Here is a 15,302-nt window from a genome sequence, read left to right as displayed (position 1 = left end):
ATAAACAAGAGTCTGTTATCTGCTGATGTACATCAGCTAAGATGTTAGAGCACCACATTCTCAGAGGTGTGCAGGCCTCCCATAAGCTAATCGGCCCTTTTGGTGGGTGTTCACACACACCAGCGTGGCTCTGGGGCTCCTGGGGGCTCCATCCAGAGAAGCACATAGAAGCAGGACCACTCCCTGGTGAGGGCTAGAGACAGAGGCTCAAAAAAAGCTAGGTGAACTTTCTTGAGGTGTCTAAAGTTTGTCGCCATCTGTGTTTACTCCAAAGAATAAACAGTAGACTCCAAAGCAATATCAAATACAGGATAGTCAGTCTTTTGCTGCTGGAATGATCATCTCAATCATAATGAGCATTGAGTAAAATCCTGCCCTTCTTCAGCCAGGGCTAGGTGGTCTTAGGGTTACAAGGCTGGGGATTTTAGGGCTAACTAAGCACGCACCTAGAGCTGAGCACTAAGTTGGTGAATTCTGTTGGAGTCAGGAAGGCAAAGAAGGCTGCTAGCTGGAGCTGAGACTGCAGGCTCCTTTAAACACCAACCCACTGTTTTATCTTCATCTCTGGGATCAAACTACTACCTAAAGGTGTCCATGCTTCTCAGTTGGGTTATCACAACTGAGCTACAGGACTTTGAAGGAATGCATGTAGGGAAAGATCAGGAAATTGTGGTCTGGATCATCTGTCCTTGCTCCACTTTAGCAGGAAGGCCCCTTCTCAGGACATTTTTAGAAATGAAAAATGCTAGGATTTAAAGAGAGCTTAGCTTACTAAGGGTCAGGAATCCTTCTAGTACTTGGCGTATATTTTACATAATCCTCATGCCACCCATAAGGCAGGTCCCCTGATCACCCCCAATTTACAAAAGGAGCACTGAGGCACAGAGATGTTAAACAACATTTCCAAACCCACACACAGTTAAGCAGTAGAGTTGGATTCCAACTTGGCTCTACCTGGTTCCCAAGTCCATACCTCCAGGCTCTCCTTCTTTCTCCATGTTGAGATAATGCTGAGCATAAAGTCCTGTCTGTATTGTGGTGTGGTGTGGTGCAGGGCCCGATAAATGGGGCTTGTTGTTATTGCGAGTATCGCCGTCACTCTGGTGTTCTTATATTTCCCTGAATTCTCAAGAAACACCATGTGTGGTCAGTGCAGCAGCTGCTACTCACCCCATTTTATAGCTGGTAAAATTGATACCCTAAGACCTCGAGCAGTGGAGTCTTGACTCTGCACTCTGCTTTCTAATTAGGGCTTGCTTCTGCTCTACTGAACTTCAGGCCACAACTGGATGAGGTCGGTTGCTGTCTAACAAGGAATATAACTTCTGTCACCTTTCTTTCCCTTCCTACTGCTTTGATTGACTCACAACAGAGTGGGGCCTGCCTGCATCCATCTGGGACTCGTTGAAAGATAATGAGTGGTCTCTGGTAATAAGTGAGGTCCTAGCAAGGATGAAACACATTGTGTGTTCTTTTTTTTTTTTAAGATTTGTTTATTTGTGCATACAGAACTGGGGTATAGGCCAGAGGTGCAGGGTTGGTGAGAGGATTCACCAGAGACAGTGGGGAGCAGAACAGGCTGACTGATGAAGTTCACTGCTGAGAGGAGCAGTGGGTGGGTCAGGAGAGGTCTGCTGCGCCACATGGATCACCTGAAGGGCAGACGGGGATCGAACTCATGCGGAAGCGGCTTTAGCCTCCTAGTGCTATGCTTTAATTCGCTGCACCACCAGGGAGGGCCCCACATTGTGTGTTCTTTTATGACTTTCTGTAAAAAAAATTTTTCTCACCATTACCAAATTCAGATGCACTGCCATGAGCACGCCTCTGCCGCCCCACCACCCCCAGCCATGCCTGCAAGAACATTTCCAGCACTCTCCATGACAGGAACAGCTCCCAGCACAGTGATACAAAGCAGTGAGGGAGCTTTCTGTGTCTGAAGCATAGGCCAAGGCCATGAGTCTGGCTGCACTCGGTTGCTTGCCTATTGTCCCTCACGCTGCCCTTCCGGTGATTTTCACATTTCCCCTCCATTTTACTTTCAGAAATCCCTGGGGAATGCGGCTTTTGTTCTGTTGCTTCATGTCATTCCCTGGGCTGGGATGAAAATGATTTCCTTTCACAACCCTGGCTGAGTGCCTTTTCACATCAAGTCTGTGTTATGGGGTGATTTATAAACTGCGGGGTCTGGGTCTCTTTCCTCGTCCTCCTCCCTCCTTCTCTCTCCGCATCATTTAAAACAAGACATTGCACATGACGAGCTTTGAGGTCAGGGTGTCCTCTGAAGTCAGCCACCAGGGCATTTGCTCAGAGGCAAAGATTCGGGGGCCCCACTGATGAGCGCATGAAAGCCTCTCACTCCTGTTAGAAGAAAACAGAAAGTGGCCCACAGCCGGATTTATCATCTCTGAGAACAAATAAGGCCCAGAGTCTCAGAGTGGAGGGATTGGCTTTGAACTGAGAATGTAAAAGTACATTTCCAAACTTGTCATAGTTGTGTTTCATTTCTAGACTTTTATTCTCAAGGGGACAATGATTGGAAAGGATGCAGTTGTGAAGTTTTGAGCTGAGAAATGAAAAAACATTACTTTTCTTTGCTGCTATATGCAGGGTAGGAGGAAAATGAAGCCATGGGATTTAGTCTCCCGTCGTCACAACAAAGCACAGAAACCAGAAGGCACAGAGTCACTAGGAAAGGGGTGTGTCTTTGTCTGATCCGAAGACGGCTGTCCATCTGCTGCCTCCGTGGAGTACAGTCCTACCACCACACTTCCTTCAGGTGTCGGCTCCTCAGGAACTAAAACAAGTATCAGGAGAGCAGGTCAGTCAAGCCTCAGCCTGGCCTTGATGGCCAGAAGGTTTCTGTCTGAGCAATGAGTAGGGGCCCTGGGGCTTCCTGTACTGGCTCCTGCACAAGGCAGCAACTTCCTGGACGAGACCAAAAGGGCTATGCCGACCTCCGCCTTGTCACTGTATCGTTTCTCTTGTCCTAGCCCACATCATCTTGCTGGTCACCTACTAACCTCTACTAGTGCATAACTCACACAAGAGCCCAGAACCCTTAGACCTGCGGGCCCCGTGAGTACCCAGGAGTACTCAGGAGCATACACCTCAGACAGGGCAAGGTCCCACCCTGCTCATTATTAAGCTCACTGGGCCTCCGAGGTATTGTGCAAAGTGGGGAAATAATGATTACCCCGACTTCCCAGGGTAGTTGTGATCATTAAATAAGATGAGGTACACAAAGTGGTGAATACAATGCCCCCCAGAGAACAAACTCAGAGGCACCAGTTCTTACATCTAAGCATGGGAGAAGCCTAGGGAGAAGGCCCTGGCAAGGACAGGCCTCTGACACTGTGAGCCATCTGTGTGGTGGGAGGGTGCAGGACCGAGGGGATAGAAATAAGAAGCCTGCATGGAAGTCACCATCTCCATGCACTGCCCTCCCTGTAGTCCCATGTGGAAATGTCAGCAACTAAGATTTTACAGTCATATATCATCCCTACTTCTTCTTTACATTAATCATTGTTCTGACATGCAAGGTCAGAGAGGCTCATGCGACTTGAGGTCGTGTCCATCTAGAATTTGAGAAATCAGGGAATACAGCAGGGGTTTCTAGCTTCAGTCTTTGTTACCAAATTAGTGAAAGACTTCTTTCACCCTGATGGGCTGTTAGCACTTCAGACTTCTTCCTGAACCCAGATCAATGGCTGACTTTGCTTTCACTTCCTAGTAGCAATGAGTAGTTTTCAGCACAGACGATTAGATTGAGACCAGCTCATTTGCTGATGTGCTGGCCCCTAGTGAACCCAAGTGTTGACATGAATGTGGAAACACTTGGCTACTGGGCCTGTCCCCAGACTCCATGTCACTGGATGTTACCAGGATGAGGTAAGGATTTGGGAGAACTCCCTGGACCAAAGAAGGGGGGTGTTCCTAGGACATCTAGAACCATAGCGCTGGGGCCACTCTGTGTGATGAGCTGTCTGGAATTTAGCTCATGCATGCAGTGAACTTAACCTGATGAGGCACTGGGGTTCCTAAACCTTCAGGTGTAGGATTTCTATAAGCTGTGGCCAAACTGGAATTGGTGCCCTTTAAAGTCAGGTTCATTTAAGTACCATAGCAGCTACCATGGGTGTATGTGCGTGCACACACACACACACACACACACACACACATTTTCCGCCTCTTTGCAAACTCTTAATTATTCAGAAATGAAGGTCTGTTTTGTTTTTTCTGTTAATTCTCTACTAGTTTTGTTATTTTAAATACCATTTATCCTTTTCATTTAAACTTCAGAGTTCCTTACAGTAGTTTTTTTATCTTTACGCTGTAAGTACTATTTTATTTTTAAAAACATTGAATTTTAAAAAAAGGTAAAAGGCAGAGTTTGAAAACTTTGAAATTAGTTTTCTTTAAGTATCATAGCCAAAAAAAAAAAAAAAGGTAAAAGAGTTGATTACTTTTTTTTCTATTGAAAAGCTGGGACTCTCTACCTCGTCTATCACTGCCCATCAGCCCTAGAAAGGGCAACTGGACCCTCCCCCTCTAACTGGACCCTCCCCTTCTAATGTCCCTCTGTGCCTCAGTTTCTCTCCATGTTTACAATTACTATGCCATACATCTATTTCCCACTCAATTTACAGAAATATGTGTGATCCTCTAAGATAAAATCTCCACAAAATGCAAAATGGTATTGTGACCACAGAACTTGTTTTGTGCCCTTATAATTATACCAAAAGTGGAGATTACCCCACCTCTCAAAAAAAAAACAAAACTGTAACTGAGCAAAATAAGGGATTGGATTTGCTAACATAAAAAGGGACCCATTGAGCAGGAGCGTCCACTTATCAACACTCAGACCCGCTTGCAATGTTCTGCTGCTTCCAGATAACACAAGCCTGCGCATGACCACAATGAGGAAGCTGTATTCTGGTCTCACTTCCCAAAAAGAATTTAGGAAGAAAACATGAGGAAAAAATGTTTCATAGGCCTTCCTTAGTCTCCCTTTTATTCAATACTTCTTCATATTCTTCTTCTTCTAACAGCTCAAAAACTTTTCTACTTCACTTTTCAGAGCTGACTTCTTCTCTTGCCTCCCAGGTACATTGTCTCTCTTCTAATCTGGGCACTTTCATGTTCTGTCTGAGCTTTAACTGTGGTCCTTCTCCTTCTCTACTCCCATCTCCATGACACTTATTAGCCCCTTCCTCAGTTCTTGAGCTAAAAAAAAAAAAAAGCCCTGATCGTCAGGAAGAAAAAGATGACCCATGAGGACTGGGCTGGGAAAAGAACCAAGCCAGCATATGGAAGCCGACAGACGAGACAGGATTCCACGGACGAGAGTCCCTGACGCCTGACAATTCAAACAAGCCTCAACCGGCACAGAATCGTCAGACTCTCTTGGAATTTCTACACATAACTACTTGACATTTTACCTCAATCCAATCCCACAGCCCAGATGGTGGAAGAATTCCCTTGTTTACTTGAAATGAATTCTCATCTATCAATTTTTTGCTTGCACAGACCAGTGCTCCCAGCCAAGGACTGCCCTCAGCATCATCATTTTGGTACTGTCAATCTTTATTACTATGCACAGTTGGGAAATGTAGCCTTCTAGTTCATTAAGTTCCATGATGAATTGAGATGTGTAATGTACGTAATCCATGGATTACTGAAATATAGATGCCTGAAATAATATAAACCCCAAACCTAAATTGAAATAGATTGACTTTCCTGGTCGTCACAAATGTACAAAAGTAGAAGAGAATTGGGGCTCCCACCTGGTAAACATAAAGGTGGCTTTTTATGGTCACAGGGGTAACTATTCTGCCATGTCAAGCACTTTCTGTCTTTTAAACACGTCCTTCCTCTGTTTGGAAATATGTGTAAATGTTCAAAGGAAAGAAATTCATGGCCTGCCAAGTTATAAGACAAGTGCATTCATGGCAAGCCCATGCACACGCCCTCCTGACCACAAGTCTGGGGAGACAGACACCAGCATTTTAAAAGTCTCTCTGCGTGATAGAACTACAGGTATTTTTGGCTTTTCCTTTTAGTGTATGTGCACTCTGTGGTTTTAAACAATAATACTAACAACAATAATAATTAAATATCCCCTCTATAAAATAAGTAAGGAAGCAACTATTTAGCTAAGGAAACCAATATAGCCCAGTAAAGAACTACGAGCAGCCCCCAGATTCATTTCAGTTAGATTCAGAATGGATGAAGTAAAAAGAGTGGATTCAGAAGAATCTTCCAGGGAAACAGCCATCACCTGAACTATGTTATCGAAGGTGAACTGGGGGTGGGGGTGTGGTGCAGGCTGGATGGAGCACGGTCAGGTCTGAGGGAATATAGGGAGACTGTGTGTTCTTGCCTGGTTGGTATAGTCAGGGCTCTGCTTCCTGAAGGACTTGACGTGGGGAAACAAGAGGGATTATTGCATTTGTGATTTAGTTAGCCGTACCTTTCTGTGCCAAGTCCCGCCAATTTGCTAAGTGAATGAATTGCCAACAGTGGGTATACTAAGTGAGTAAATATTTGGAAAACCTGACCGTCTTCAGCACTTTGCAGTTTTCAGATGGCAGTTAGTATCTCGCATATATTCCTCAAAGCTACCCAATAAAACAGACATCTCATTACCCCTGCTTTCGGGACAGGGAAAAATGAAGTGAAAGGGATTTGCCCAGTGATACAGGTGTTTGCTGAATGCCTGCAGGCCTGGGAATCCTATTAATAATTTCAACCAAATGTCCTTTCCACCATGACCAGGCTGTCCTAGATGTGCCACTCCTCAGGGGGCTGGTAAAGATGGGTGACAGGTCAGCACTGAAGGCTGCTTCTGGACCTACCAAGTTACCACTGGGCTCAGCACTGGAAATCTGCATTGCCAGCCACAGATGACTGCTGCCCTCTTCCTACTGCCTACTCACACCAACCAGGTGTGATTCCACATCCTGCCCAAGTGTCACAAGTGACTCTAGAGGCCTAACACAGAAAATCACATGTTCCTCTGCTAGCAACATCCTTATTTGTAAAGATTCATTAACACCTTCCAAGACCACCTTCTACAGAACACTGTTGGGTTAACAGCTCAACTTCTAGAAAGGCCCAGTTCCAACAGAGCTTTGCCACTCATCAATCCTAAGTAGAAAGGGTCTGTATAGCTTGACAGACACATTAGTAAAGGCCTCAGAAAAGATACCTAAAGGTCTTGCAGGATCAGGCATCTAAGTCTGGCTCCAAACCAGCTGGACCCAACTAATTGGACAGATCTGAGAAAAGGGCATATATTGTCAAGACTCTTGTGAAGGGCAGGGACCCTGGCAATTAATGACGACAAACCCATCTAAGAATCACCCATCAGAGGGTTTGTGGACAGTAGGAAAGTTCTTCCTGTTGGGAAGAGTGAATCAAATATGGAGAAAATCAACTCTCTGCAGGCACAACACTAAACTCTGCACACATTCAGGAGGGAGAGCTCTACCACTAACATTCTCCAAAGGAAAGACTAGGAGTTGGTGTAAGAAGTCCTAAACTTAACCTGCCATGACCCACCAAGTGGACACCCTCAGACCACGACTTATAAGGAGGGGTCACCTCCAGAGAGGAGCCTGGGCTGCTTGCCTAAGTGCCGAGCGCAGGTCAGCCTGGAACCCATTACTATAATTGTCGGGAGAATCAGTTGGAGACAAGTTGAAGCAAGTTGAAATTTGAAAAACAGATTAACAGGGGTCTGACAAGATGCCAGAAGAGCCTGCCAGCAGGGACAGCTGAAAGGCCAATTCTTTAGTCAATACTGAAAGGTGGTTGCTTAAATATCTGAGTCAACATACACTGGTTTTTTTCTGCTCAGTACTGCCGTTTAATTGCACTAAGGAGCCTCTCCATGGACACATCTAACACCAACACATGGTGGAGTGAAAGAAAAATCTATTATTTAAGTGCAAATCAGATCCTGGGTGCCACAGGCCAGGATCCCATAGAGTCCTTCCTCTCACCCCCTGACCTTGACCTATAGAGTTCTTGAAGAGGTTCAGGGAGGCCCCCCTTTAATGTGGGCTAGGGAAGGGGTAAGCATCACATCTCAGAGAGGGGTCTCTGCCAAGGTCCTGGAATATTTTTTCCTGAACCACAGGACAGGGAAGGAGTCAGGGGAGCACCAGCTTCTCCCACTGGGAGCCAAGTCATAAAGGAGGCATACCCCAGAAAAGCAATCATAAGGTTGGCGACCAAGTGATCATCTAGTGAGGTGGCTGGAATACATGACCAATGGAGGTAAGCCTTGAATAACCACCTAGTTGACTGGAGATTGGGAAACAGGCATGTCTCTGAAGGAACCAACAGCCTGATCTACAGAGTCCTGGTTGACTTGGCTATTGGAGGTAACGTTCCCCAAGATGCTTGCAATAGAGGGCAGGTAGAATGGCCTTGAGGTGAAACAGGCATGTCTCTGAAGGAACCAACAGCCTGATCTACAGAGTTCTGGTTGACTTGGCTATTGGAGGTAATGTTCCCCAAGATGCTTGCAATAGGGGGCAGGTAGAATGGCCTTGAGGTAGATATAAGATTGGATATCCTAGAGTGGCTCTCTGGTGGCCTCCACCTTCCTCAGAGGTCAGATGTCATAACAACTGAGCTGAAGGTCCCATATGATCTGGAACTGTGGCAGACCCTGGGTGCAGATGACAGAACCCCTTCAAGACTAAATTTATGTCTGTGGCTGGCTGTTAGAGTTAAGAAAGGTATGTTGATAATGAACTCAAACTTGAATTACCAGGGGAAGATGTTAAAAGCAATTTCTGATCAGAAGGTCTGAACCTGGGTTTTTAGACTGAGGTCCAACAGTCCAACTGGTTGTGTCCTTATTTCTCTAGGCCTTTGGCTCACACCACACAGTTCATCATTCACCCCAGTATGTCACCTGCTAATCACAACCAATCATTAGAAATCTGTTCGGATGAGACCCAGAGGACCAGAGGGAAACATGCCAAGGCATTTGTGAGGCCAGGATGTCCAGGGTGGTGGCCTACCTCTTGGGGAAACTATGAAATCATGTTGGCCTGCTTCTTAAAGAGGTCTCACAGGGCCAGGTTGGCTGGAGACACAAGCTGAAGATCAAGTTCTACTTCTTCCACTTGCTAGTTATAAGTCCTCTATAAATGATAAAACCTTTCCAGAATTCAACTTTCCTACCTCTATTATAGGAAAAGCCAACTGACTATTCTATCACAGGAGATAATGTGTGTAAAATACCCAGCACAAAGTAGCTGCCCGACAAATGCCTGTTTTCTCCACCCTTCCAGGCCCCAACCCCAAATAGAGGTGATCTCAGCTCTCCTCCAACTGGTATTGGTTTTGGAACAAAAAAGCCATAGTTAAAGAGGTACTGTATCAGAGGACTAGTTGGGAAATTTCTATCTCTCACCTCTAAACTAGACACTCAACCCTGCTGGGCCCTGTTGGTTTCTCCTTGGCAGGACCTCATAGAACAGATATTTGAAAGTAAGTGTGTTCACCGTCTTGGAGTTTAAGGAGTCCTTCGACTTTTCCTTCTCTTTTCCGGCACCCTGAGGACTTTGGATGAACCTTAAATGACATTTTCCCCTTGAATGTTTCTTCACAGCCTCACAGGTCCTCACCTAACCACAGACTTTCTGTTCACATTCACTGTGTGAGTCAAGGCCAAATTGTCCCAGGCTCCCACCCACCTCTCTGACCCATGGTTCTTCCACATATACTGGCCTTCATTCACTCCTCCACACCCACCAAGCCACAGAGACCCTTCCCCTGAGCCCCGAGCATAGAGCTGCCTGGAAACCCTTCTCTGTCAGGCTGGTTCCTTCCCTTCTTGTACTTTGCAGCTTAAGTGCTGCATCTGCAAGGAGACATCATTGGCTGTCTCCTCCGTGACTTGGTTTTATTTTCTTCTTATCGTTTATCACTCCTTGAAATGGACCTCCTTGTTTTGTTACTTGCCGCCCTCTACTGAGAGGCAAGTTGCAGGAAGGCAGGGGCCTTGTGTATTTTAGCTCCAAAGGGGAACGATTGCAGGACAGTGCCTGGCTTTCACCCCAACTTCCTGGACCATCAGCAGTTTCCCAAGGAATGTTGTTGAATCTGTAAAAGTTTTAGTTCATAGCAGCATGGGATGAGACTATTCAGGGCTTGAACCCTGTCAGAAACGTGGGGGAGGGTTGTGGGCGGGGAGGAAAATGCCTCCAGGTGATGGCAGAAAAGCTGTTTAGAGCTGCTCTTGTCCCCAAGTCCCACATTTCACCCGCCTTGGGCAAGAGCAAGGAAAATATTGTTTTGTCCTTCTCTCTCCAGAACCAAAGTGCTGATCTTTCTCTCAAACTCAAATCCTAGAGAATCTGAGAAATCTGGGGTTGGGTCAGTGCCCAACATGAATGTCTCAGTGACACTCAGCCAGGAGATACTAAGAATAGCAAAGCCAAACTCTTTATGTGTATGGATTAGTAAATCGTTCTAATGGTTCACATGGATTATCACACTAGTCTTGAGAAATTGTCTCAGGGCCCAGGGGCAGTTTTTGAAAACTCCCTGGAACGTGGCCTTCTGCAACAGGCATACACGATTGTCTGGAAAATGATTTAACTCTGTCTGGGTCACGAAATGGAGGGTTTGCAAAAAGAGAGGGGGGCTCACAAGGCTGGAGGGGAGCGATAGGGTGGCTACTACTGTGACAGTGACTCACTCTCCTGGCCCTAGTTCTTCATGCTCCTTTGTGACCCTGTACCCCAAATCTAGCTGTGTCAGTCCTGAGAATGGCTCCTGGGGCTTTCCAAGACAGTCAGAGTTGGTCTGAGGTGAGAGAAAGCTTCCTTCCTGAATGCCCTTGGGAGGTTGTGAGTCTACACAGTGTTACTGCATCCGGGCCCTAAGGGCTCTGTGAAGCACCACCTGGTGGGAAGCCCAGAAGCTGAGCACTGTTGGTCAAGTGGCCAGAGGGCGTGGTGCCCAGAGAGATTTCATTTTGTGGCCACATGAGACTAATGAGTTTTTCTGGGTGCTAGGAATTTTTTGGGGGGAGGAGAACATAAAGGGCCCTTTCCCTTGAAGTGAGAAAGAAGGTGGAAAGGTTAATAATAATAATAATAACAGTGTATTCAAGACAGTGAGGTGATCATTCAGGAGCCCTCAGATGAGGGCTCACACTCACGTCAGATGTTCTTTCTGGTTCTTAGGAACCATGCACCTGAGCTCAGTGATCCTCTTTACTGCCACATACCTGTCTGCCATACTCACCTTTTGCTGTGTCTTTCTTGGGGGGACGCAGCTCCTGGTTGTCTGTGTACCTGAAGATGGCAACAGTTTTGCTACCATGGTTTCCCTGAGCACTGGCCTCTGCAAATAGATGATAGACAGACAGACAGACAAAGCATGATGGGCTTGAAGAGGGTGAGGCCAAGCATGAGCCATCTGCCTGAGGCAAGGAGGGGTCTGTCTTTGCTGCTTGTGAACACAGTTGCCCCGAGGGTGTTTCCTCAAGTGCCTCACTTAACACTGACACTGTTAAGTGTCAGTGCTGGGGAGGTCAGTGGACATTCAATATATTTAGTGTGTTCACCACCTAGTGAGGAACAGCAAATGTACCTGCTTTGGAGAACAAAGGAGAAGAAAGGAAAGTGCTTACAAGAAGAGCTCTCCTGGCCCATCCTGTCCTCCTGTCTTCCTACCAGGTGGGGAGGAGAGGCCTTTCCCCCCAGGCACAGGAAAGGCACTGCTCATGGCCTCCTGCACAGCTGCCGTGAAGCCAAAGCTTTTACAGCTGACTGCGCAGTGAGTGGCTGGAAGTTCATCTTGGTCTCCCTCCCACGCCTCCTCAGTCACTGAAGAGCGTGCCCTATGGGGGATGATCTGGTGAGAGAGGTTGATTTGGGACGAGCACGGGCAAGTGGAAGTGTTTCTCTCAGCCTCTTTCATTTGGTCTTGCTATGTGGGACAAAGTCCCTCTGTACCCAGAGGTTAGCAGGGTCTTGTTCTCAAGACACTGAGGGAGCAAAATCACCTGGGGGTCTTCCCTGGGAGGTTCTGGCCTTCGTGTTCCTGCCCAAGCCATCAGCACCAGCCCAAGCACCATGCTCTGGTGGAGATGGGAGGGGACGTAAGACAGAAAGGCACCCGTTCCCCCAAGGACAGCTGAGGCTCTCTACAAGAACCCTGGACTGATGGGAACAAAAGCCTGGGAAACCTAGAGAAGTGAGAAAGAGAGGGACTGAAACCTCCTCTCTGGGTCCCACATCTGGGGTCCTGCTGTTCCTCTGAAGGAGATACCTATCCAGGCTGGAGACCCAAGGGAAGGGGGCCTTTCCTCAGGGAGACAGACCAAAGGGATGCTTTTCCTGATCTGTGCAGATGTCTGTTGTTTGGTAGGGTCTGGGAGGGACTCTCCCTTCCCCCTCTCTCCACACCCTTCCATCCCTTCCATCCCCTTCTTTCTCAGGGTCTAATTTGAGATCTTCAATTGAGCAACCCTCACTCATTATACATCCTCAGTGGTTTTTTTGTTTTGTTTTGTTTTTTGTTCTTGTTTTCTCCAGTACAGATGTGCAAGTAGGGTAGAGTCTTCTGAGCCATGCCATGTTCCAGAATCCTGCTTCCCAAGCTGGAAAGTTCAGGAAAGCTCCTCCAGGGGCCATAGGCAAAAGCATATCAGCCTTGAGCTAGGAGCACCTATCAGCTGCTAAAGCCTCCACCTCTGCTTTCCTCTCACACTCAAAAGCACCTTTCCCCTTTACTTTTCTATTTCTGAAAACAGAAAAAGGTCCTGCAAAGCAAAATCTCTAAATCTAAAAATGTTTGTTTATCCCTCTCTAGCAATTTTCTGTACTCTGGGGCAGGGGTGGGGGGAGGGGGCATAATGGTATAAAAACAAGGTGATACCAGTGGGCATGGCATACATAGCCCAGAAATTCAGGGGCCAAAAACTCAAAAGATGGTGAGTGACTCCTGGTCTTCACTTCCAGTTTTTAATTTAATTCTATCTCAGTTTCTTCACCAGGAGAATGTGACCAAAAACAATTACAGCTCACAGGGATATTAAGGTGAGCTGATTTTAAAATGAAAGAGATTTAAAAGTTCTTCAAAACCCCACCTGATTGGTATAGCCCTATTTAAAAAAGCAGTAGCCATAATTTGTGTCTCTCAAGGAGAAACACATTTATTAGCTGAGTAAACAAGGAGCCTCTGGATTTAGAGATTTTGCTTAGCAGGACCCAGGAGAACTAAGGATTAGTGCATGTTCTTCTCCCTTTGCTGTACAGATCCAGGAAGGCCTTCCCCCTGATACCCGGTGCTCCCTTCAGGGTGGTGCTCCCTTCAGGGTGATGCTCCCTTCAGGGTGGTGCTCCCAGCATGAACCAGCATGGTAGTTGCGGTCCCTGAAGCAAGGGAGGTAGGACCCATCTGGAAGCTTGGAGCGGTGGAGACCTCATTGTGCCTTCCAGGTGCAGCTTTTTGAGCACTGTGAGGCAAAAGTGGCCCCTGGACAGCTTAGAGCTGCACCACTGGCCCCAACCTCACTCTCATTACCCCTGCAGCAGGGAGGCTCAGGGATTTTGTCATTCTTCCCATTTTGGAAGCCAACAGAAAATGAGGAAGGTGAAAGTTTCCAGTGTGTCAGAAAAGCCTATTCTAGAGCCTCTTCTGAGGTTGAGGCACAGAGGGAGACACAAATCCTCGCCCAGCTGCTGAAGCCGGTGGAAAATCCCTTTTGTGGCCAAGACAGCCTTGAAAACAAATGTGAGGGACCCTTTATTTGGGTCCATCAGCCTCGCTCAAGTGACATCTTAGCATCTTAGCATTGTGCAAGAGAAGGGTGTGCAGGACTCCCTTACAGGGGGCAGCTGACTGGTGGGGGGCGGTGACACCTGCATTGACACAGTCAACCCACATTTGTTAGTGAAAGAAAAATGTTCAGCACTGCTAACACAGCTCCTCTTTCGAGCTTACCCTGGCGGCCCAGTGGAGGTCTGCCCATGATCTCATCATCTGAGGCATTCAGGTTCTGAATCAGAAAGTATGTGGTCATTTTTCCTTTACCTTTCACTTCAATTTCACCCCTCTCGATGATCTCAAACCCTTGATTCTCCAGGGCACTGCATGAAATGAAAATAAAAAAGCACTAGATAGAACAGATCACAGGCCTGAAAACCAAAAGGGAAGGGGATAGAGAGGAGAGGTGGGAATTCAGGGCTCACACGGGGATGTTGGGGCTTGCTGGGGCTCACAGGGACAGGTGGGCAGAGCGGGGAGGCATGACGCTCAGACATGGTGGACAGAGTGCCGAAGGCACGGGAGAGCACAGGGCACCCACCTAGGCCCTGTGATGTTTCACCACACTCCCCCCTCCAACATGCCACTCGCGACTGAAGTTCTCACAGTTTGACAGCCACATCCTCACTGCCCACGTGTCCCGTGGCCGCCTGAGCCTCCTTGGAAATCAGCATCCTCCCTCCAACCTCCCCAGCACCTGCTGTCCTCCGTGGCTGCCTTCCTGCTCATCCCTGGAGCTCAACAGCATCAATCTTCCCTGCCCTTGGTTTCAGGGATGCGCCCAGACCTTACCACATCCTCCTTGGCTGCCTTTTACACTCCTCTCTCTCACTCTCAAGCTGTTGACAGAGTTTCCTGCTTTGTGACCTAATTCTGCTACCACATTGTATTTATTATAGGGGGAACCCTGTAACTTCTTACCCCATTGACTCACTCACCTTCTCCCGCCAGTCTCAGGGGATGAGGCGTCTTATCAAGGGCCCCCCATCTCTGCTCCTTTTCCACCTCCCTGGGCCCCTCCCCTGCCAGCCACCTGACCCCCTTATCTTCAACTCCTTCTCCTTACAAAGTCCCACACAAACTGTGTCTCCCATTCATCCTTCATATCCACAATCCAATGTCTAGCCCCAACATTCCACCATAGCCACTTCCGATAACGTCCCCCCAAAAAGCCGTTTTGTTTATTATATTTAACATATTTAACTATATTTAACATTGTTGTTGAATTTTTCCTCCCTATAGGTATCCATAAAGTTGTTTCTCACTCCAACATTCCCTTTTCTTTCCTATTTCTTCTGCCTCTCACATGGCCTCCTGCTCCATCTGCCAGGTAATGTTAGTTTTGTTCAGGATTACGCTCTCCTAATACTTCAGCCTTCCCTGTGGGCTCATCAAGCTCTGTGGTTTTAATCCCCACTTCCACATTGCTTACTCCCAGTCTGGGGCTCCCAGCAACAACTCAACTCCAAATCTCACCAGTGTATTCAGTGACCCCTACT

General features: G+C 47.2%; 1 protein-coding gene across 1 annotated transcript in view; it reads right to left on the bottom strand.

Annotated features, from left to right (window-relative positions):
* Positions 1 to 2,540: 2,540 nt before the first annotated feature.
* The window catches only part of LOC101632034 (guanylate cyclase soluble subunit beta-2-like), a 32,109-nt gene continuing 19,347 nt past the window's right edge, over positions 2,541 to 15,302 (bottom strand). The window contains exons 11-13 of the mRNA XM_012723176.1: positions 13,981 to 14,126; positions 11,275 to 11,373; positions 2,541 to 2,797 (exon numbers count right to left, since the gene is read on the bottom strand). Coding sequence (XP_012578630.1) covers positions 2,652 to 2,797; positions 11,275 to 11,373; positions 13,981 to 14,126 — 391 coding nt within the window. The 3' untranslated portion in view covers positions 2,541 to 2,651. The remainder of the gene's footprint in view (positions 2,798 to 11,274; positions 11,374 to 13,980; positions 14,127 to 15,302) is intronic.

Source organism: Condylura cristata, unplaced genomic scaffold (assembly GCF_000260355.1).
Source record: "Condylura cristata isolate star-nosed mole 26May11 unplaced genomic scaffold, ConCri1.0 scaffold00010, whole genome shotgun sequence".
In the NCBI taxonomy this organism is placed as follows: Eukaryota; Metazoa; Chordata; class Mammalia; order Eulipotyphla; family Talpidae; genus Condylura; species Condylura cristata.
This window is presented reverse-complemented; position numbering and strand designations above follow the sequence as displayed.